The sequence below is a fragment of the Actinia tenebrosa genome, unplaced genomic scaffold (genome assembly GCF_029948245.1).
Source record: "Actinia tenebrosa isolate PJP-AT-01 unplaced genomic scaffold, QUT_ActTen_1.0 PGA_scaffold7__59_contigs__length_16204524, whole genome shotgun sequence".
In the NCBI taxonomy this organism is placed as follows: Eukaryota; Metazoa; Cnidaria; class Anthozoa; order Actiniaria; family Actiniidae; genus Actinia; species Actinia tenebrosa.
Genome location: NW_028292584.1, coordinates 14521883 through 14543449, shown reverse-complemented (window position 1 = coordinate 14543449; position 21567 = coordinate 14521883). Strand labels below are relative to the sequence as shown.

The window sequence follows — 21567 nt, the reverse complement described above, 5'->3', positions numbered from 1 at the left end:
TCTCCCATTTCAAGTCCGCCTTTGCACAGTACAAATGTATTCTTTTCTTTTATCAAGGTCCATTGTATAGTAGAGCAGTTATCGCTTGACTGTGAAATGGTCAATGCCGTAAGCGTGCCGTGCCGTGACCGTGATGCTTTCTAGAATTTTAATTGGCTGATTTGTTTCCCCGCACAATGTGATTGGACTGGCATTGCCGTGACCTTAGTGTGACCGTATCCACGCCGTGTTCATGCCATGTTCCGGGTATTTGATTGGATAGAAAATAGATTCCAGTGCAATGTGATTGGTCTGGCGTATCCCTTGCCGTGTCACTACCGTGTTCGTGCCGTGAGCTTTTCACAGTCATACAAAAACTGCTATAGAGAATGTACCTACTACGAAACAACACGAGTTGATTAAAATGCCATGGGTTTTGGTTGAATTGAACACACAACCGGGACTAAGGCAGAGCAAAGAGAATTCGAAACTGGAGCATTGATGCAAAATACATAAGAATTGCAAAATCAATGATGATCCCAATATACGTTTTGGTTCCGATTCATCATAAAATAACTGTTACAAATCTCGCGTTCTGGTTGGTTGGGAGCGCGTGCTTTATGAGACCACACAGCACACTGTATACTGATTCGTCCATTCGCATCCAAAATAACGGCTGTGCGGTGTGCAGATATGAAGCATTTGGAGATTGGCAGAACAATCTAGAAGTGTTCCGCTACGCGTCGTGCTTCCCCTAACACTTCTTTGTGTTCTGCCAATAGAACCCTTGCACTACGTTGGATAGCAGAAGGATAGCAGCTCAATTTGGAGGATCAATTACAGGTTCAAATTCTCAGGAGGTTGAAATTGTTTTGTTTTGTCCTCCAAATTGAGCTGCTTCTTCTAACACTTCTCTCGTATTCTTCCGATCCCCGCGTGCTTTACAACTGCAAAATTGTGTTCATTTGCATAAACTTTAAGTTGGATTTTCTTGGCCAAATTCCTCTTTAATTTTGAAAATTTTAGTGAAACACAAGGGAACTAACCTAGACGTTTGACAAGTAATATATTCGTATTAGTGTTCGTGTCCGTGTTGTATCCGATATACAAACTCTTGGCTACGCCTCGAGTTCGATTCGATTCTTACCATCTTCTAGTGTTTTTTTCTGCTTTGTGACACTAGCAGGACCAACAAACATAGTGTTCTTTAAAGCCACTGATATACTGTAGGCTGTGTACTTTTTAAGGTTCGTCAACGTTACCTTAGTAACGTTACCTACATCCGTCTGCATCTCTTCTTCTCCATCGGGTCGATACAAAATTCTGTATCCCGCCAGTGGCCCATTTAACTTGTCTGTTTGCGTGAACTAAGAAAAAATAGTTGGGAATGTAAATTGAACCAGGTTAAATGGAACGACTTTTAATTTTTAATTCTCGGTCTGCACAGAACAGAGCAGAACAGAGCAGAGCAGAGCAGAGCAGAGCAGAGCAGAGCAGAGCAGAGCAGAGCAGAGCAGAGCAGAGCAGAGCAGAGCAGAGCAGAGCAGAGCAGAGCAGAGCAGAGCAGAGCAGAACTTTATTGCAAAAAAGACATTGGAGAATTAAAGAGCTTTTTATATTTATTTTCTGTAAATTTTAAGAATTCGTTTTTATAATAAATTTGGTAATACTTGGAGCCCTTGCTTCAGTATAATGGCAAACGCTCCAAATAGTATAGTATCTTGATATGATCACTATTTTTTAACCTTAATTGTCACTCTGATGCTTTGTGATGATATTGCAGTCAACGTCTCTATGGTAGGACTTGCTTCCGGTTCTGAAAAAGAAAACAATTCATATACGAAAAGAATGACTAGAAGTTTTTTGAGTAAGATATTGCGAACGATATCCATCGTCCATCATCGGTTTAATGACTCACTATAAGATCGTTCAAATGCTGGTTCGAATGTTGATTCAAATATTGGTTTAAATGTTGGGTCACATGTTGGGCTCAAATGTTGGGTCAAATGTTGAGTCAAATGTTGAGTTCAAATGTTGGGTTCAAATGTTTGGTCGAATTTTGGGTCAAATGTTGGCTAAATTTGGAGTCAAAGCTTGGTTAAACGTTGGGTCAAATACTGGCTTTGAGGCCCTCAAGCTAACCTGCAATGAGCGTTTGGAATCTTGAGGTACTTTGCCATAAAGGTTGCCCGTCGTTCTTTACACCAATGATCTTAGCTTCATAGTTTGTATAAGGCTTTAAATTTGTAATATTCTTTGAGGTTGTTGGTTGGTTTGGAACAATTATTGTCTGGTTCGTCCCATATGTATCGCTCACTACTATCGAGAACGAGTCTGCAGTCCCCTGGTTAGTTTGGATGTTGGTCCAATCTCAGTGAGGCTGATCTCTTGTCTGCAGTGACTGGAGTACTTGGACTTTTAGGGGTATCTAAAAGCCAAGTTTTTAAAATGTGATCAAAAGTGTTTATACTCGAATGCGCATGCGCAATAGACCGATATCAAATTATAGAAATATAGATAAGTTATAGTGCTTGGGAACGAGGTTATTCCGGGCGAAAGTCCTTGGAATTAAAATCGGAAAAATTAATTTCCGACCTCGCTGGGAATCGAACCCACGACCTTCGAAAATTGTACTACCGATGCTCTACCAGCTGAGCTAGAGGTCAGACTGAGAGCAGGCCGGGGTGAAATAGATGTTATCAAAGATGAGAATGTGTGGCCCACGCGTAGCACTTATGAAATACATGAATATGTGTACCGCGCGTAGCACTTATGAAATACATGAAGATATAGAAATATAGATAAGTTAAAGTGCTTTGGGAACGAGGTTATTCCGGGCAAAAGCCCTTGGAATTAAATTCGATATCAAATTAGTCAATACCGCTGTGTTCAGTGTACAATAAAATGTTCACAACTACCAACGGTAAAGTAAGGAATGCACCGCCTTGGCAATACAAAAACACTACAAAATTCCACGAACCTTCAATGGAACGCATGAATGTTCAGAATAACTATTCCATACGAAATCGAGGCTAATTACCGTGTACGACAGAGAAATTCTTTTTTTCGTAAATGTTTATCAGCTGAATCACAAGTTTTCAAATAGAATTCTTTCTGGCTGACAGCACACGGTGATCAGTGTTTGAAAACCATTTGGAGCAGGTAATGAGATTCAAAGACTTTTGTCAACTGATTAAAATCCAGCGATAGGCTGTTATATATATACTACAGCTACCAGAATCCCTTGCACACTGCCCTTTATTTAGCTTATTATTTATAATAATAGTAATAGTAATAATAATAATAATAATAATAATAAAAGAGTGCAAAAGCTCAAGTGTAAATCAGATTAACATAGTGTTTGACTTTCTCGCAGGACATCACGAAAAGCTAAGAAAAGACCAAAGAACAATTACAAATACAAACATGGAAGTGAACTTTCTTATAGAACGATACCAGAAATGGATTTTAAGCCAGAACGTTAATATAGTCAAGAAGTTCTATGAATATGCATCAACTGAAGAAAGGATTGTAAAAAATGATAAACTTAACCAGCTTAGACTTAGTCCGCTTGTCAATGTTAACATGATATATACAGACAAATAAAACTTGCCATAATAATAATAATAATGATAATAATAATAATAATAATAATAATAATAATAATAATAATAAAGCTTTATTTAACTAAGTATCTAGTATATAGAGCTGCAATATGTAGTAAATGAAAGATTTAACTACTCTAGTGTTTACTCACAGAAGGTGCATCCATAAAGGTCGAGTCTTAGACAGACTCCACCGCTACTGCTCTGAGGAAATATTTTGACGTAACGAGCTGCTGTTGGATGGCTTAGCCAGTTAACTATGACGTCAGTTCTATTTTTGTTTCCATTAAACACCTAACAAGGAAGGAGATTTGAAGCTGACATTAGGATTACAGAAGTTTTGCACCATCACGTGACGGCAAACATGTTAGATGGCAGGAACAATACAATCGTTTTACATGCGAAAGAATTCAATTCCCAGGAGCAATGGGATTTTATTGTTCTGCCATCTAACCACAGGCAGCCCAAGCTGTATTATGGGCGTGCGCACATGATGATGCAAAACTCTATTGATGTAATTGGATTCAAATTGGAATTAAGCGTACTGGGCTTTTGCGGAGGGAGAAAAACCTGGAGAATTTAGACAAAAACCCTCGAATCAAGAAAGAGACCTAACAACCTCTTCTCATTCTGTGATGTCAAGTCCAGAAATCGAAGCCGAGACCCCAGAGGTATAATAATACAGTCAAGATTGAAATACACCTAATTGAAAAAACGTAGTCGGGTTCGAGAAGGTCATATCATCGAAGCTAAGACCGACAAGGATTTTGAGTACTCTGAAATGTATATTGTATTTGCATATAGACAACTAAAAATGCACAGTAGAGCAAAGTCGGTCGACCTAGATTAACAACATGCCAAAGCTATGATGTATAAAATGTGCACAAGAAGGGAAAACTGCAATACGCATAAAATTAGCATAATTGTTTGTCTTCCCATGATCTACTTTGGTATTAGCTTTGATGATATAACCTTTTCTGAACTCGACAACGTTTTTTCAATTAGGTCTATAACTATTTGCATTTGGGAGGATAATATAAAGAGCCAAGATTGCCGCGCTAGTGAAAATTAGCTTAAATTCACACGCATAAGTCAAACAAATCAGTTGCTTTGATCATAAAGCATTTTTACCTTGACAAGTTTCCCTTCTTCGTACTCGTCCCAATGTGTACTATCAAAGCTGTAGCCCATCTTGTATAACGTTACCCACTTGTCCAAATCTTTGTCTCCTTGTGTTGCTATACCTGTTACTGTCTTGACCTCTCCAAGATCGACCTGGATGTACTCGGTATTGGATGAAGAGGAGCTGCACCATGAGGAGCTACCGTACAGACGACCATGAGATGCAGTATGGGAATTATCCAATGAGGAAGAGGAGGTGATGTAGGAGTCCGGTATGTGGGAATTCTCGAGACCCAATGATGTGCCACAGGCTGGGATTATTGTCGAAAGAGAAAAATGTTGCATTAGAGGTAAGAAAGGCAAGGCAAGGCAAGGCAAGGCAAGGCATAACAAGGCAAGGCATGGCAAGGCAAGGCAAGGCAAGGCAAGGCAAGGCAAGGCAAGGCAAGGCAAGGCAAGGCAAGGCAAGGCAAGGCAAGGCAAGGCAAGGCAAGGCAAGGCAAGGCAAGGCAAGGCAAGGCAAGGCAAGAGTAATAAATTGATGTCTGTTGTACCTGCTGAGAGTCCTTTAAAATCAACTCTTATACTCTTCCATTTATTGAATTCCTTCGGTAGAATACGAATAAACTTCGCTTTGAATGGATTCTTAATTGAATTGGTAACAATTGTTGATTGATCTGTATTTCCTGGAAATTCCTGGAAAAAAAATAGAGAAAAACGGAGACACCACAATTACATTTCACACGTCGCATTTCCGTTGCAACAAAGCAATTTTTGAAATTGATATCAATGAACGTATCAATTCTGGCAAACGGTAAAGCTAAAACTAATGAACTTTGATTGGTTGAGAAAATCACGCAACTGCAGCCACGCTGAAGTTTAATTTCACTTGATGAAACCAGATGGATGCAACATTTCAAGCAACAGTTTATTGCACGGTGTCTCCAAAGGAGCTCAACCATAAATTTTCAATGATCGGAGTTATAAATACTTTATTTATTAGGGTCTTTCTATATTGATTACATAAGTCGTGGTTTTGCGCTCCTTCTTTACTGTTGGTGGCTCGACGATCCATGAGCGACAAAAAAAAAAAAAAAAAAAGGAAAAAAAAAAAAAAAATTGAAAAAAATTGAAAAAAAGCGATCTGGGACAGACTTATGGAATCAGTCTAGGGTCTTTCTTGGTATAGCAAGATTTATTGTTCTTCTTTAGGGATTTGTTTTTGCAGGGTATTGTTTAGCTTTAAATTCATTATATCCTTGGCTATTGTATTGTTGTCGTCAAGCCTCAGGTGCCTTGCAACACCAAGAAAGAGCCATTCACTGGCAAGAAGCCTAAAACGCAGACGTCTTAGTGGAAATTGTGAGGGTTATTGAAACAAGCTAAAAAACCTAACAAAATAAAATATCGTAGCAGCTCAAGTTTTTTAATAGATTTAAAAAAATGCATTTTACCTTGTCTGTCCCATTCTCGCTGTATGTTATATACTGGTTATTGGTTGTAGAATACAACACCTCATACTTCGTGACCCACTCGTGTAATTTATTATTCCCATTGCCTTGGCTTGCTATAGAACACATGTACGACACAGCACCAACATCAATCTGGAGGTAGTCATCACCTTTTTGTTTTTCCGGCCCCCATGCTGAATCTGAGCCAAGTCTTCCCATAGAAGGTTGGTGTTCGCTATTGTAATATGATGTTGTTGAAATCCTGTGGTTGAGAACCCGTTTAGGGCTTGGTATGCCCAAGCTGTGACTTGAACAAGCTGTAAACGTGGATGAAAAATTTGAAATGCTTATTTAAATAAGTGTCAAAATTTTTATCTTAAAAAAAAAGATCTAAATATCAATTTCGACTCGAGAGTAGAGCTACTCTGCTTGACAAAGGTTTACTGCTTGTCGAAACAGCAACTTTACATGAAAATATATGAATTAAATTTTAAAAAAATTGCGTTTAAACGTTACGTCATCGCGGCCTCACGAGAGAACGATAGATTGGTTCAATTTAACGACGGCACCACAATGGTCGCCATTCTTTTGTCTTTTAACTCTTCTGGGCATGCTTGCAACCCATCAAGAGATATTAATAAAACCAACAAGTGATAATTAGCTTTAAGTTTCAGCATTTGAATTTTAGCCTTGACGTTTTATAAAGTCCTTTTGTTAATAGACAAGTTTGAAAGTATAATTTGCATATTTTAAAAATAGGACGAGTATTCGACTAATTTGCGTACGAAGTACGCGCATGCGCAGACGTTGCGCAGACGTTTCGTGCTGGATATATACTTAGATACTTGGACATTCGTGAACCCATTTTGTTTACAGTTTTAGCTCAACTTACTTTGATTTACTTGATATCCATAGATCTCTGTCCTCAAGCAAGGTGTAGTCTGGTGTGTCTTGGATATGATACGTATGTATCTTGAAACAGTGCTATAGAAAAGAACTTGGCGTACCACCGTTGAACGATCAAAATTGCCCCAAAATACCTGTGAATTGAATTATCAATAGGTCCGCATCAATATTCTTCATTTAATGCTGCATTTCAAGTAGTGGTCCATGTTGTACCATCAGTAGATGTATCTATCTGGTATGTCTCTATACACTGATCTATCATACTATCATTAATGCTACATTACCCTGTCAATATTGTTCTCCTGATAAGTGGTCCATGTTGTACCATCAGTAGATGTATTTATCTGGTACGTCTTCACCCACTGCTCTGCCATGCTGTTTCCCTGTGTAGCCACAGCACAAAAAAGGTGAAATGACCCCAAGTCAATCTGTAGATAAGGATCAGAGTCACTTGTAGAGGCGCACCAAGACGAGCCTGATGTGTAATGTAGTCTCGCATTCGTGGCTGGGTCTTGACCAGAAGAGGCTGTTATATTTTGAAGGACGTCTGATTCCATTCCAAGTGGAAGATTATCACACGCTTCAGAATAAAATATAGGAATAAATAAATAAATAAATGAAATGAAATGTAATAAGTTATACATTTTACTAAATGAAATTGTTTAACAGATAGTTTGGTGAATGCTTGTTTGACTTAAATAAGAGGCTGACTGTTTGAAAATGGCGTTATAACCACTAGAAGAATGCTTCAAAAGTTTCCTTTGTCATGTATTATTTATTCCATCATAAAAACAGCCCTTGAAAGAAGTAAGTTGGGATTTCTGGACTTAGCATAAACCTAACACGCTATATACATTTTCTTTTACTCCGACGAAGGACTAGCGTCCGAAACGTCAGTAAGTTTTTCCATCTTTTCACGGTGTATAATTTACCTTTTTATCATTACTGCTTCATTAGAAACACCGACGCAGCTCACACTAGTTTTTAGCTAGTTATCTCTTATTAATATATACTCTCATTGTTTTGAAGTATTCTTTATTTTTGATAATCTAAGTTTCTTAAAGCCGGGGAGGGTTTTGAATTCAGCAGGGAAGAGTGGGGCTGATGAATTAATTAAATGAAAACTGCGGACAGGTCATTATTGTGTGCACCGAGATGGGACAGTAGGTCATTATTTGTTGAAATAATGACCTCCTGTTCCATCTCGATGGGCATAATAATGACCTGTCTGCAATTTAATTTTAAAATGTAGTTTACAAACAAAACATACAGCAACAACAAAAAAAACGTCTTTTAATGACCTTTCATTGTTTAGGATATTTCATTATAGTTGGCCATCATTATGCGCATGAACAGTACTTACTTAATTGTTATAAATTGTAATATTACAATTGCCACCACTTACATTCAGACATATTTTCCCCGTATTACTTTCAATCTCCGAAAAGTTGGACTGCACGGCTGGAACTGCCGTTCTTTCACTACATTTGGTCCCTTGGCTAGCTTGCACAATACTGGAAACCTTAGCTAATTGATTGTCTGATACCCTTTTGTAGCTTTGCAAAGACTCTGATCTATGGCCAGTTACCTCCTTAATTTGTCATCAACATTTTCTTGGAACAATCTAGTCGCAGCTGTTGCTCGTAATTTGTGAAAAAACCATCTACCCCAGTTTCCTTCATCATTGACTGAACTACATTCTTAAGTGTATTATGACCCAAAGGAACACTACAGTACCATAATTATCCTTTCTTGTAATTTTGCAAAGGCTTTAAATAAAAAGCCTTTTCTAATGCATCTTTAGGACAACGCCTTATATAGGTCTTAACAATTTGCACCACACATCGCTCTGGACATTGGACATTAGCATATGCCCTACTAACGTTGGGCGTTAACTTGCGATGTTTCAAACCACCTTGTATAGTTTTAGACACACCCTCCGAATAAAGCAAATATTCCCTCCCCTCGAAATCAGTATTGATTGAAAGATTACTTATGGTCAATTTACTATGTTCATCCCCAGCCCTCATGGCAAAATTTAGACCTATTAAATAAAGGGCTGTTCTCAACAGAACTTTGGGACAACTATCGCTCAGAAATTTGTTTTCCCAAAGATAATTTTCTATTTCTTCAGAAATTACTTGTGCCTGCTTGGGATGCAAGCCTAGCTTGTTATTGGTTGAAGTTTTTATTTCGATATCTAGTGATTTTCTTAGCTTTTCAAATGCTTAACTATGCAAAAAACTTAACTACTCTCCCCTTCATTTCAAAATACTTCTGCAAACTACTCACTATCTCGTGCAATGTTTTGGCGGGATATCGTTCGCCTCCTTCCTTTCTAACTTCAGCGATGAATTGGCTAACAACGTCACTCAGGTAGACTTCTCATCTTTAGAAAAGTCACCCCTCTTTCGCCACATTGCCCAATTTTGGTATAAGCGGAAAGCCCACATGGCTTTACTCTTCGTATTAGTTGGAATCGATCCTCTGCTAGTTCTACTAAATTCCTCTCTTGCATTTTCTTGAAACGACTTTGCTGAGGCTCTTCGACTTCCTCCTCTTCAATAGCTAAAAATAAAGAATTCATTTAGTTGAAAGCATATTTACAAGCAGTTAAAAGTCAAGACAATAGCATCACATGAAATAATCAACAGAATCATCATACTTTTAAACAAACTCACTTTTTACAGTTAAGGACGAGTTCTCGTTTTCAAAACTGTCCACCAATTGCGATAGGATTGCATCGTCGTCCTTGTCGACCGCTAACATTTCGCAACAGCACTCTTCATACGTCTCCATCTCAGCAAAGTGAACCGTGAAGTGAACTCAATGAAATGCACATGTAAAAAGCCAAAGTTCGATTTTATAGTCAATTAATAGGAACGTGAATATGCAAAAGCTTAAAGCGTTTCATTGGTGTTTTGCGATATAGTGGAATTCCAACATATAATTTGAAGCTTTGTATACAAGTTCTATAGAACTCCTATACAAAGCGCATGGATTATTATGCTCACTTGAAACCAATAAGATTTCCGATTTATTGTGTGTTTTGTATATAGAAGTTCTAATGGAACAACGGGTTTAAAAAAGACACTCTAAACATAAACCATTAATTAGCCTGCTTATTGTAAAACACGAACAAAACAGTTTTGACAATTCGGTTTCTTTTCTTCGAAAACAATGAGAGTATATATTAAATAGGATAATGGTCTCGCTCTTCGGATTATTGAAATAATCCTCAGAGCTCGACCATTATCCAATACGTATAGCTATATACTAATTTAGTTTGTATATGTAAATAGTACAGGAACATCTTTACCTTCAGGATAACCAAATAATTCAACTCTCATTGTGCTCCCGCCTCGATACTTTGTTGGAAAAATGCGGACATATCTTGCCAAAGGTTTATTGACTCTGTTCTTAACGACAGTGTTTTGGTCCTTGTTTCCTGTGAAATTCTGTGAAAAATCCATCATGTTTTCAACCACGCAGTATTGTCAAAGTGAGAGAACCAGAGTATGGGAAATTGAAGTAAGCAAGTGCGCGGCGTTTTTTAGCGCGAAATGTTCCCGCCAAAACCACAGGAACTCCGCCTATATCCCGACATGGAACTACATCAAATTGCTTAAAAAAATAGATAACCAGCTGAGCTGAGAATGGAGAAAATTTGCAAATGACTGAGTTGTCACTTTTCCTCTTGAAATAACGGATTTCCAGGCCACAAAATGAAAATACATCGTTGATAATGAGCACTTGATAACAGTGACACAATAATGAATGAGTTTTATATTTTCATTGCAATAGAAGGTATGTTCCTGTATTTTTCGCTGGTGAATATTTGAAGGCTTTATGACAGCTTAATTTTGCAGTGACGTCATTACAAAGTCAATATTTCAGACTTTTTGGAAGACTTTTCTTGTCAAGATAACATTAAGAAAATCAAAGCAGGTTAACATACATAGCGTTTTCTTGTTTTTGTTAGGGACGTATAGATCCCTTGCTGTACGTCGGAATGCAGCTATGAATTTCTTAGTCAAGAATAAAGCTCCGTTTAGTTTTCTTGTTTTTCAAATCTTAAATTCAAGTTTTAAGTTTAAAAGTTTTCTATAGATCTCATTATTTTTACAGATGATGAGTTTAAATAATGTACATAGTGTCTCTTAAACTTGCCTTAACTTGACTATTTTCTTTATAGGCAACCCATTCCGTTCCATAGACTGATGTCATTATCCTATACTGCTTCACCCACTCAGTTTTGACACTACTACCTTGTGTTGCTATGGCACAGATGACGTAAGGGTACCCAAGGTCAACTTGTAGATATTCATTTTCGCCTTTCGCTAGTTTCGGACTCCATCCGTTGAAACCGTTCAGTCTAGCATTGTATGGGATGTATTTGTTATCGTAGAAAGAAGATGCTGTGAAGCTAATGTTAGGGATGATGTACATGTTTTCTAGGCCAACGGGTGTGCTGTGGCAATCTGGAAGAAGAATATAAGAGGGTTAATGAATGGGGAGGAAAGAGTGAATGAACGAATGAATGAATTGGAGAAAACAAAGGAAAGAAAAGGAGAGAATGAAAAATATAGAAAGAATGAAAGAGGATGATAGACGAGGAGACACCCGTTTCGAAGAGCTGGTTTAGAGGAGCGCTAAGACTAAGGACAAAAGCTTTAGTCTATGATGAAATGTTGTGATACGAAGGATAAATATCTTCTTTTAATTTGGAAATCATTTTTATGTAACTCTGATCCTCGACCTACCCAAGTTCAAGTCTTTAGTTAAAGGATTGTCCTTTAGTTTGCTCTGAATAGGCTTCACATTTTTCTGCAAAATTTCAAAACTGACTTTTTTGTTCTGATGTTTTTTTTAAATCTAAAGTTTGTTTTATTGAATTATTTTTGAGTGACATACTAGATCTGAAATGTCAGAAAATATTAATAGTGACATTTTTTCCTGATTCTGCCAATCTTGTTGATTCAAAAACTAGGTTTGGGTTTACCAATTTTCATAATAAAACTTTAAACAAGTTTTCAATGTGAACTATTTCAGCCCTTTTTGTATCATCTTTTATCACAAGTTGGGTGCTGGAATATTCTACTATAGCTTTAACCTAGCTATTCTGCATCTTGAGGGTGTTAGACAGAAGGAATTGTTACAATGCTATATAGAAAAATCATAACCTGAAAGTGGTTATCATTAATTTTAATAAACACATACAATGGAATTAATAAACTAACTTCTTTTCTTATATTTTCAAAATATTTTTACGACAAAGGTCTCACCCTCAATATCACTTATAAGGAACATTTCAGTTCTAGGTTTAGAATTGAAAACTGATTCAACAAAAGGAATTAATGATGAACCAATTACCAGGAAGGTATACCCAGAGTATTTAATCATTTTATGGGTGGGATACAATCATACTCCTAACAACCATCTTATTATTTAGTATTTTAGTGTATCAAAACAGTTGAAAATTGGAAGATGGGGTTTATATTTATTAAGCAATGTGAGGGGAAAATAACTATTAGCAAAAAAAAGAACACGAAAAAACCCAATGTTGTCTTTAGGAATTTTTCCAAGGCCTATTAACTGAAAATTTGCAATTGTGTATCATAAAGGTGCTTACAGTATATTCCTTTACTCTATTAAAAAAAACTGTATCTTGGTAGATGGAAAATCTATTTACTTTGGTTTTGAACTTTGGTAATATCATAATTCTCAATTCTCAGAAAGGAGAAAATGTATTCTAATTATTATGATCTATAACAAACAACACAGGCCACTAGGTGTACTAAATATAAAAGGACCTCCTTGTGTACCATATGGGTGGGTAAAAACAGGGCAAAACTACTGATTAAAACTACCCTAGACTGTTATGAAAGTTGACTGATGAAATACACAATGCAAACATAATGCTGAGATCATTTAACCTTTACAACCAACAACATACGATTGAATTAACTAACAAAAACAAGGAATCTGATGTATACATGAAACACTACTACACTGGGAGGGAATTAGCATTTTGGGTGAACCCAAAATAAAGCAAGTGCCAATTATACCATATGAAAAGGGCTTTCTAGTTAGTATCACATTGATGAATAATTTCATTATATCTAAACTAAACGCAGAAGTGATAAAACCAAAGATTCTTAATGTTGTTTCATTGTGCTTATCTAGAGGAGTACCTGATTATAACAGGTTTTTGATAAAACTCAGAACCTTAACAACTTTTGCTTAACTATAAATGCAGCACTAACATTAAGTGGAAACAGTTTTAAAAGTTATTATTTTTTAGTTGTTTTAATATTCTCCTGTGCATGACTCAAATGTTTAAAGTCAAAGGAAAAAACAGCCTAGCTAAACTGGCTGAAGATATGAGGAAGATCAAACTGAGTACTTTACAAGAGAGATTCTCCTATATCTACTTAACATAAATATTAAGAACTTCTTCATTGATATTGTAGAGATATCAAAATTAAATGAAAAAAGTAAGATTGCCATGCAAACACAAATGAAGTAGCATTTAATTCATTGCTAATAATGAGAATAATAAGAACCCTTTTCCTGAAAAAAAATTCTTTTTCTGACAAAAAAAAAAATGCTGTTTGTCAATGGGAGGTTCATGTATGCTTTCAAACTAGTTCAATGATGAGTATTCCCATTGTACGATTTGTTTTTCGCCAAGAAACACCTAAAAGGAAGAATTATCTAGGAATCTAACACACGATATCGAATTACAGCAACCCAGTTGAACAGATTTAACATAATAATCGGAGTAAAGCATGCTCATCTATAGTTTTGATCACATATTTTCAAATTTAAAGCACTCACGACTATATTTACATTATTATCTTGACAATCAAGCAGCATTTATAGGTCAGAACTTTGGAAAAGACTTAGAATAACGGCGCAATAATTGCATTTCTTCGCTGTTTTTTTATTCAAATACATACACTTCGATGACTTGTTTTTGGCCGAATAAGACTAAAAACAATTCAATTAACCATTCACATAAGATCAAGATACTCATCTGACTTGTCTTCTTGATCAATTACGGCATTTAATCCAGATATGTTAGTAAAAAGAAAAAGATACCCCTCGACAAGAATCCTTTCTCGTCCGCCATTTTGTACTGACCGCCTGCGCTAAATTCAGCGGAAAACCACACTGCGCATCCTCAGTTAATATTTTGAATTAACCAATCACGCCTTTTTTAAGCCGTGTCAACGCAAGGTGGTTTTATGAACCACAAATATGCTCTAAGCTTAAAAGGACTTTTACATAGAAAAGTTGTCGTTCCGCTCGAGCCGTTTCTTTTACCATATATGGAATGTACTTACCATATTTGGAAATTGGAATATAATTTTCTTCACTAAATAGGCGAATTTCTTGCTCAAAACTGCTCAAACTTTACAGTAAATCGAGTGAAAACATCCGAGCTAGTCAGCCATCTTAGTTTTGGCCGAAAAAGGACTGGAAATGTGTAGGGAAGAGAAGCGTGGTTTGTCACCACAGGAAGCCCGCGAACGACAACAATTGAAGAACAAGTTCATAAAAATAGGAAAAGTATGATTACTTTTAAGCCCCGTTTACTTTTGTGGCAATTTTCGGAAATATAAAATCTTTTGTCTCATCCTTCAAAACAAATTACATGTTTAAACCTATTGGTAACACGTCCTGACGAGTTTATTGACCGTATATTAGATCATTGTCAACGATGTCGTGGAAAAATTCCACTGTTTATTCAATAAAATCAATATGCTCCCTAACTGGCCATGGTTGGTCATGCAGTAAACAGTAAATCAATAAATGACAAGTATGACAAAACACGTCTTTTCTAACAAATTCTTATGAAACGGTTGATACCACTAGATCATATGCAAAAACATATTCAAAAATAAAATATAATCTACGTATCTACATAGTTCCCAATATTAGGCCCACTTTGGCTCACAACGCTTAATAAATTTCTCTGTGTTTAACTCTCAAATGTTGCTCTCCTACGAAGGGAATCGGAAGGAAACCCGTTTTGGCACAGGAGAGAACGAAACATCAAGCAAACTAAAGAATTGTCTTTGGTTTTGTATAGGTCTTCGAATCAGCGACGCGTTCAAATCAAGTTTTAACGTAACTAAATGGGAAACAGCACTGTTTCAGCGCCGTGAAAGGACACAAGAAGAGTGCGATTTAGCAGAACAAGTATACATGCTGGATCAGATATATGTATGCTTGGTCCAATAAAATATTTTTGTATTTTTTTAAGCGCAAGAAATGACCAGAACACCAAACGCCTAACGCCAAACACCAAACACCAAACAAAAGGCCAAAATTGTGCTTTAAAAACAATGTACTCATATGATCGTTCTTTGACGAGTATTATAAGCAGAAAATTAAAAGTGAAAGACGTCGACCAGAATTAACAAAGATTTACGTGTTAATGCAGAAAAGGAAGGAGTTACTTCCTCGAAGCATATTATCGAATTTTTCGTACGCTAACCACCTAATTATGGAATTAAAAAACAACCTACTATATGAGGACATACATAGTAATCCAAGGAAGTGGCTAAGTTTGAATTTTTCGTGACCCAGAAATCCTTTAAGCCAATAAATACAAAGAAATTGATGTTGGTTAACTATTATGTACGAAGATGAGAGTATGTGGACCGCGTGGCACTAATGAAATAGTAGAAGATAATATAGGTAAGTTGTAGTGCTGGAATCCCAGCGAGGTCGGAAATTAATTTTTCCGAATTTAATTCCAAGGGCTTTCGCTCGGAATAACCTCGTTCCCAAGCACTACAACTTACCTATATTATCTTCTACTATTATGTAGGAATTGTAGTGGCTACTAAAGACCTTAGGAAAGCATGTCTGTTTCCTATTTAATTTTCATCGGAAATCTCGAGTTCTGGGCAACCTTTTCCTTCCGGGTTACATGAATGACACGAAACTTGATAGTTCATAATTCCAAGAAGAAGAAAAAATATCTATCAAAGCGCTTTCTGCAGCTTCACTTTATTTTACTGAAAACAGTCTTGAAAACCATAGATATTATTTATGCCAAAACTGAAGATAAGACATATTTAAAAATGGATTCGCGTGAATGACTAAGATACTTAGTGAATTCAGTAAAACTCGAGTCATCGCACTGAGTTAATTAAAAGGAGTCCCTTAGAAGCCAAAACCAGGCTAAACCAAAATGTTTTGCCTATTGTAACCAATACATCTCTTTTTGTATTTATACAGAATACTTTTCTTTACTTTTGTCTTCAATTTTAAGCTGCTAATAAACTTTTCAATAAGCAGTACTCAGTATTTTCAAAATAACTTGTATAGGAATTTCAAGGACGAACAACCTAAATCGACGCTCTTCGATGGCGATATCAATTGAACTATATTTCTACACATTATGGCCCTATAACGGAGCATATCTAATATCTTTTGAAAATTTTAAGCACAATTTTTTTAGAAAAAAGCTTTGGATTTTAATCTAACGCCATATTCTAACTTACCAGCAACTACTTTCACCAAGTTGTCCAAGAATAATATAGCCATCAAGAAGGGCAAAAAGTGCGGCCTCCTAGGATTTTGGATCGCCATTACGACTGATAGAGACTCAAAGAGATCGAATCTATCCTTCCGTCTAATTGTTAAATGGCTTAGAATCTGTTTATATTAAGATCTTTGTTTTATCATCGATATGAGTCGCGCTTCGAATTCCACAGCTCCGGTCCCTTGGAAAGGTTTCCAAGAAATGAACTTGGAAATAAACAAACCACATCATTTGGATAGATAAACGATTCTTTAAATATTAAAAAGTTTATTCAGTTTCAAAAAATCACCTAGTATTTTCGATTACTTTTAATTATTACCGATTTTTAACCAGGACCATACTTCCAGACATCGAGTGCTGAACCGTCGTATGGACTTACGGCTATGCCGAAGATTTCAACCCTGATTTCAACCTTGATCAGGAAGCTCGGCAGAAGCCTAAGGGAGAGGTTAGTCGGCCCCTGGACCATTAATGATTAACCCCTTGCTATGGCCAGCAGCCCTGAAATGCCGATCGTATCAGTGAGGACTGAGGTCCCATTGTCTATCTTTTCCATGTGGGATGATGCGTTTTCAGAGAAACCAAAAAAACGGGCATTTCTTTTCAAACTGAAACGCTCTTGAATTCTTAGGATGAAAAGTGCTGAAATGCTGCGCCCATCCGCAAACTTTCTAAAGTACTTTCGCTTCATTCCAAAGATGAATACGTAAAATGACGTCATATATAAAGATGGTAATTCCACGAAATATACCCCGGCCTACCCTGCATGCAGAGTCTCTTCTCTTTCTCTCCCTTCTTTTATGCGGGGAAGGAAGGAGACTCTGCCGATGTAGAGCGTTTTCTTTGATATACCGCCGTCCAAGATCGTGGACAAAACGAAACCAGTTTTAAAACCGGTTTTTAACAAGTTACATGTAGTGCGCATGAGCAAATGTAACATACCGTGGCGCCAAACGTTGTTTGACGAGAGCGGCTGTCAAATAAATCATAGTAGTATGAAAGTACCAGTTCTACGCAACTTGGATCCCGAGCCGCTCTCCGGAGCCAGCGCATCGGCGGGTCCATCCGCTCCGGATTCGGCCGTATGCTCTGACTTCTTGTCCGATTATCTGGACAGCTCATGTCTAGTTTTAGAATAACCCTCTACTGAAGCCATCTTCAAGGTTGGATAATAGGTCATGTCTATATTTAGTAGTTTGAATGGGTCATATCTGTAAGCCTTTTCATAGTTTAAGAATCGATTCCACTGCGCATGCGATTTTATCCCCAATTTCTCACCTTTTGTTTAATTAAGAACAAAAGAAGGTTTAGTCAAAAGAAGGTGAGAAATTCGGTATGAAATTGCTTGCGCAGTGGAATCGATTCTTAAACTATGAAAAGGCTCATTGTAAGAATTTTTTTCAAATATCTTCTGGTCTGATATTTTGATCTATTGATTGCACTCCGCCTCACTGCGACATCCGCGTTCGATATGCAAATAATAATCGAACTTCACTTGACGATCAATTATTATTATACTTTCCATAGTTAATGGAGTGGAATGGTTTGGAAACTCAATAGAACAAAGCTATTGTTTTGCCACACAAGCACACAAAGCTGTCACGTGGGTTCAAAGAAATGGGTAGTGCACTCGCCTCTCCTCTCTGGGACTTGCATTAGGACTTGTTAATAGGTCTTTCCATTGATTTGAATGAGACCTAACATCTATTTCACCCCGGCCTGCTCTCAGTCTGTCCTCTAGCTCAGCTGGTAGAGCATCGGTAGTACAATTCCGAAGGTCGTGGGTTCGAATCCCAGCGAGGTCGGAAATTAATTTTTCCAAATTTAATTCCAAGGGCTTTCGCCCGGAATAACCTCGTTCCCAAGCACTACAACTTACCTATATTGTCTTCTATTGATTTGAATGGGTTATTTTTCAGTGTTCACAACGGTTCATTTCCAATCCCTCCCCTCCCCCCCCCCCTCCCCCTTTCCTCCGCAAAGCCTAACTCACTATCCAATTCTGTTTTTGAGACAGCCATGCACGCCTTCATGGTTCTATTGAATTAGCCATGCCCTGTATTTGATCAGCTAAGAGGTTGTTTCAGGGTTATTCGGTCTGTGAATTAGCTATGCCCTGACTAGATCAGACGATGTTGTTTCAGGATTCGATCTGTGAGTTAGCCATGCCCTTACTTAGATCAGCCCAGAGGTTGTTTCAGGACTCGATCTGTGAGTTAGCCGTGCTTTGACTTAGATCAGTCCAGAGGTTGTTTCAGGAGTCGATTTGTCGGTTAGCCTTGCCCTGACTGAGATCAGCCCAGAGGGTTGTTTCAGGGTTCCAGGGCCGTAGCCAGTATGAAGCAAACCGAGGCACTCGCCTCGGCAAAATTTTACCAAATGTTGTCGTTTTTTGTTTTTTTTTTCCCATAACTATATATTGACCTCGCATTTATAATGAGGGTTATAACAAAAATAAAGCCTTGTGAATAATAAAAGAAAACCGTGTCAATTGAGAAATAAACCCTGAAACAACCTCTGGGCTGACCTAAGTCAAAGAATGGCTAACTCACAGATTGAACCCTGAAACAACCTCTGGGCTGATCTAAGTCAGAGAATGGCTAACTCACAGATCCAACCCTGAAACAACCTCTGGGCTGATCTAAGTCAGGGCATGACTAACTCACAGATCAAACCCTGAAACAACCTCTGGGCTGATCTAAGTCAGTGCATGGCTAACTCACAGTTCAAACCCTGAAACAACCTCTGGGCTGATCTATAAGTCAGGGCTAACTCACAGATCAAACCCTAGCTGAAGCAACCCCTGAGCTGATCTACTTTAAGTCAGTGCATGGCTATCTCAAAGCCTATTTATTTTTCTGAAATAAAAAAATAAAAAGAATCCAAGTGTAGTAAGAAGTTACTTACCTTGCTAGCTATCAGGTAGGGTGGAACAATCTCAACATTAGTTTCTTCAAACATCTGTCGGCACTGTGCAGTGATGAAATCCCCTGCTAAAGGAGACTTGACGATGGCTTGTTGTAAGACATATCCATCATGAACAGGGACGGCACTTGTTTGGGTGGCACCAGAATCAATCACTAAACCATTTGACCTAAAGTAAGATTATCAAAATGACATAACATTATTTTTATTTTTTCTTCTTTTATTTAACCATTATCTTATATAAGGCCAAAAAAAAAAAAAAAAAAAGTGTGTTTCCTGTTGCGAGACCGACCCTAATTTTCTTGCCTCTAATATTTTTTTATTCCCAAATGCACCACAGGGTTCCCAGTAAGCTAATTTCCATTGAACTTGTATCAGTAAAAAAATAATAATCCGACCTACCGACCCCAATTATTTTTCTCATGCAATAGCACAGGTAGCCCAAGCTTGGTTTCTGTGGTGTCATGTTATAAGAAAATGTATGGGGATTCATCAAAAATTTCAATAAAATTATTGAAACGTGAAATAAAGTCTCGAAATTTTACCCGATCATTGAGAAATAGCACTTCTTTCGCTCTGTGTGGTTAATTTTTAGATTTAGCCCGTTTTAAGGATTTTTTCCCCACAAGTAAGAAATAAGAGAAGGTTGGAGACTCGGGATCCAAAAGCGAGCCATCAAGAGTCTTTGAAACCCCGTACGTCTTCGAATTTCCTTTCTAGCGCCAAATTTTAGTCATAACCCTTCTCTCACATCTCTATAGAACCGAGAAAGTCGCATTAGAGACTAGTCTTCGTGTCTTTAAGCCATGAAATGTGCCTGTATTCACATACTACCTCGCTTGTTCTGACCCGTACTTGGAGCTCATTGTACACCAGTTCAACGGATTTCCTTCGGCAACCAACCCGAGGTCACGCCGGAAGTCTTCGTATCGTAAATGCAGATTTGGATATAGTCTTTCTTCGAAATTATGGTGAGTGTATTTTTTAACGGCCTAAGATACAAAAATAACTTGGAATAAACTGATAATCAGTATTGTACAGATAAACGCATGTATAGTATAAATTCAATTAAGAAACCTTTCAATTTGGGACAGTTTTTTGATTGGTTACCCCCCAAAGACGCAAGGCATCATGGGGATGTGAAAGTCGAGAATAAATGAAACTGTAAAATGCATGGAGTATTGAACAGATGAAGTATAGAATGGAAAGTAAAGCATTTCTTCAAAAATAAAATGCAATGTAAACTTAATCATATGAATTTCTTTTTATAGCAAACCACCTCGTGTCTGAAGGAGTGATCGCTGTGGTCGGACCCAAGCAGCAGTAAGGGGGACTCGCGGTCAATGTCAAAGATTTACGGGTTTTACAGGCGGTTTAAGGAAGGCGCCGGCAGCGGGAAATACCCGCGCGACAAGTCCTTACTGCTGCTGTGTTGGGAATCAAAGATATCGCAAACGGAGGTTAAGATATCCTTTACATATAGATGGACACCATCACAAGCATTCGAAATAAAACTGTGCGCCGACTGCGAACTCAGGTGTTGGATCGCCTGGATGCTGACTTTGCCTTCACAACATTTATGGAGGGAGATACGGACGAGACGATGACAGAAGAAAGGGCTGAAAGAATAATTAACTTAATACCCGAAGGTAACTACCGGTTGGAGCTAACGTTCATAAAGTATTTAGACGGCGAGTGGATGATAGAAAAGGGGCGCAATCCTATCAGGGCGTCTGGTAAGAAGGACCTGTTTGTCTTAAACGAAAACACACGCCCGGGAGCATTGGTAGGAATAGACATGCTGTTCTACGAGGTTGCTTACCCGGTTACCGTAGTCATTTACGGTGCGTACGAGATAAAGACGCCAGACGTTAAGAAGTTGAAACCGATGCGACATCCCGGTAACTGCGTAGGGAAGTTAGGAAGAGAGTTCTTTGAAGACTCCTCTCGGGGCGGTAAACTGACTTTAAAGAGAAGAGAAGCCATCAGGAAATGGGAAAAAGATACTAATAGGACC

At 37.7% G+C, this 21567-nt stretch overlaps 2 protein-coding genes across 4 annotated transcripts; both read right to left on the bottom strand.

Annotated features, from left to right (window-relative positions):
- Positions 1–1267: 1267 nt before the first annotated feature.
- LOC148905736 (neuropilin-1a-like) lies at positions 1268–19635 on the bottom strand. Of its 3 annotated transcripts, none has more exons than XM_089040127.1 (12): positions 19533–19635; positions 11234–11544; positions 10383–10521; positions 7348–7643; positions 7050–7197; positions 6161–6474; positions 5261–5402; positions 4716–5017; positions 3737–3878; positions 2122–2407; positions 1725–1795; positions 1268–1346 (listed from the first exon to the last, which is right to left on the bottom strand). In XM_089040127.1, exons 2-10 carry the CDS (start codon positions 11510–11512, stop codon positions 2328–2330), a joined length of 1842 nt encoding a protein of 613 aa, XP_088896253.1. In that variant the 5' UTR covers positions 11513–11544; positions 19533–19635; the 3' UTR covers positions 1268–1346; positions 1725–1795; positions 2122–2327. The 3 variants fall into 3 exon arrangements, with proteins under 3 accessions (XP_088896253.1, XP_088896251.1, XP_088896252.1); XM_089040125.1 differs by lacking the exon at positions 19533–19635 and adding an exon at positions 16585–16769; XM_089040126.1 differs by lacking the exon at positions 19533–19635 and adding an exon at positions 14413–14521.
- On the bottom strand, positions 8362–10376 carry LOC116293462 (uncharacterized). Its single transcript, XM_031700887.2, has 2 exons — positions 9745–10376; positions 8362–9631 (listed from the first exon to the last, which is right to left on the bottom strand). The coding sequence occupies exons 1-2, from the start codon at positions 9860–9862 to the stop codon at positions 9432–9434; spliced, it is 318 nt and encodes a 105-aa protein (XP_031556747.1). The 5' UTR covers positions 9863–10376; the 3' UTR covers positions 8362–9431.
- Positions 19636–21567: the final 1932 nt, after the last annotated feature.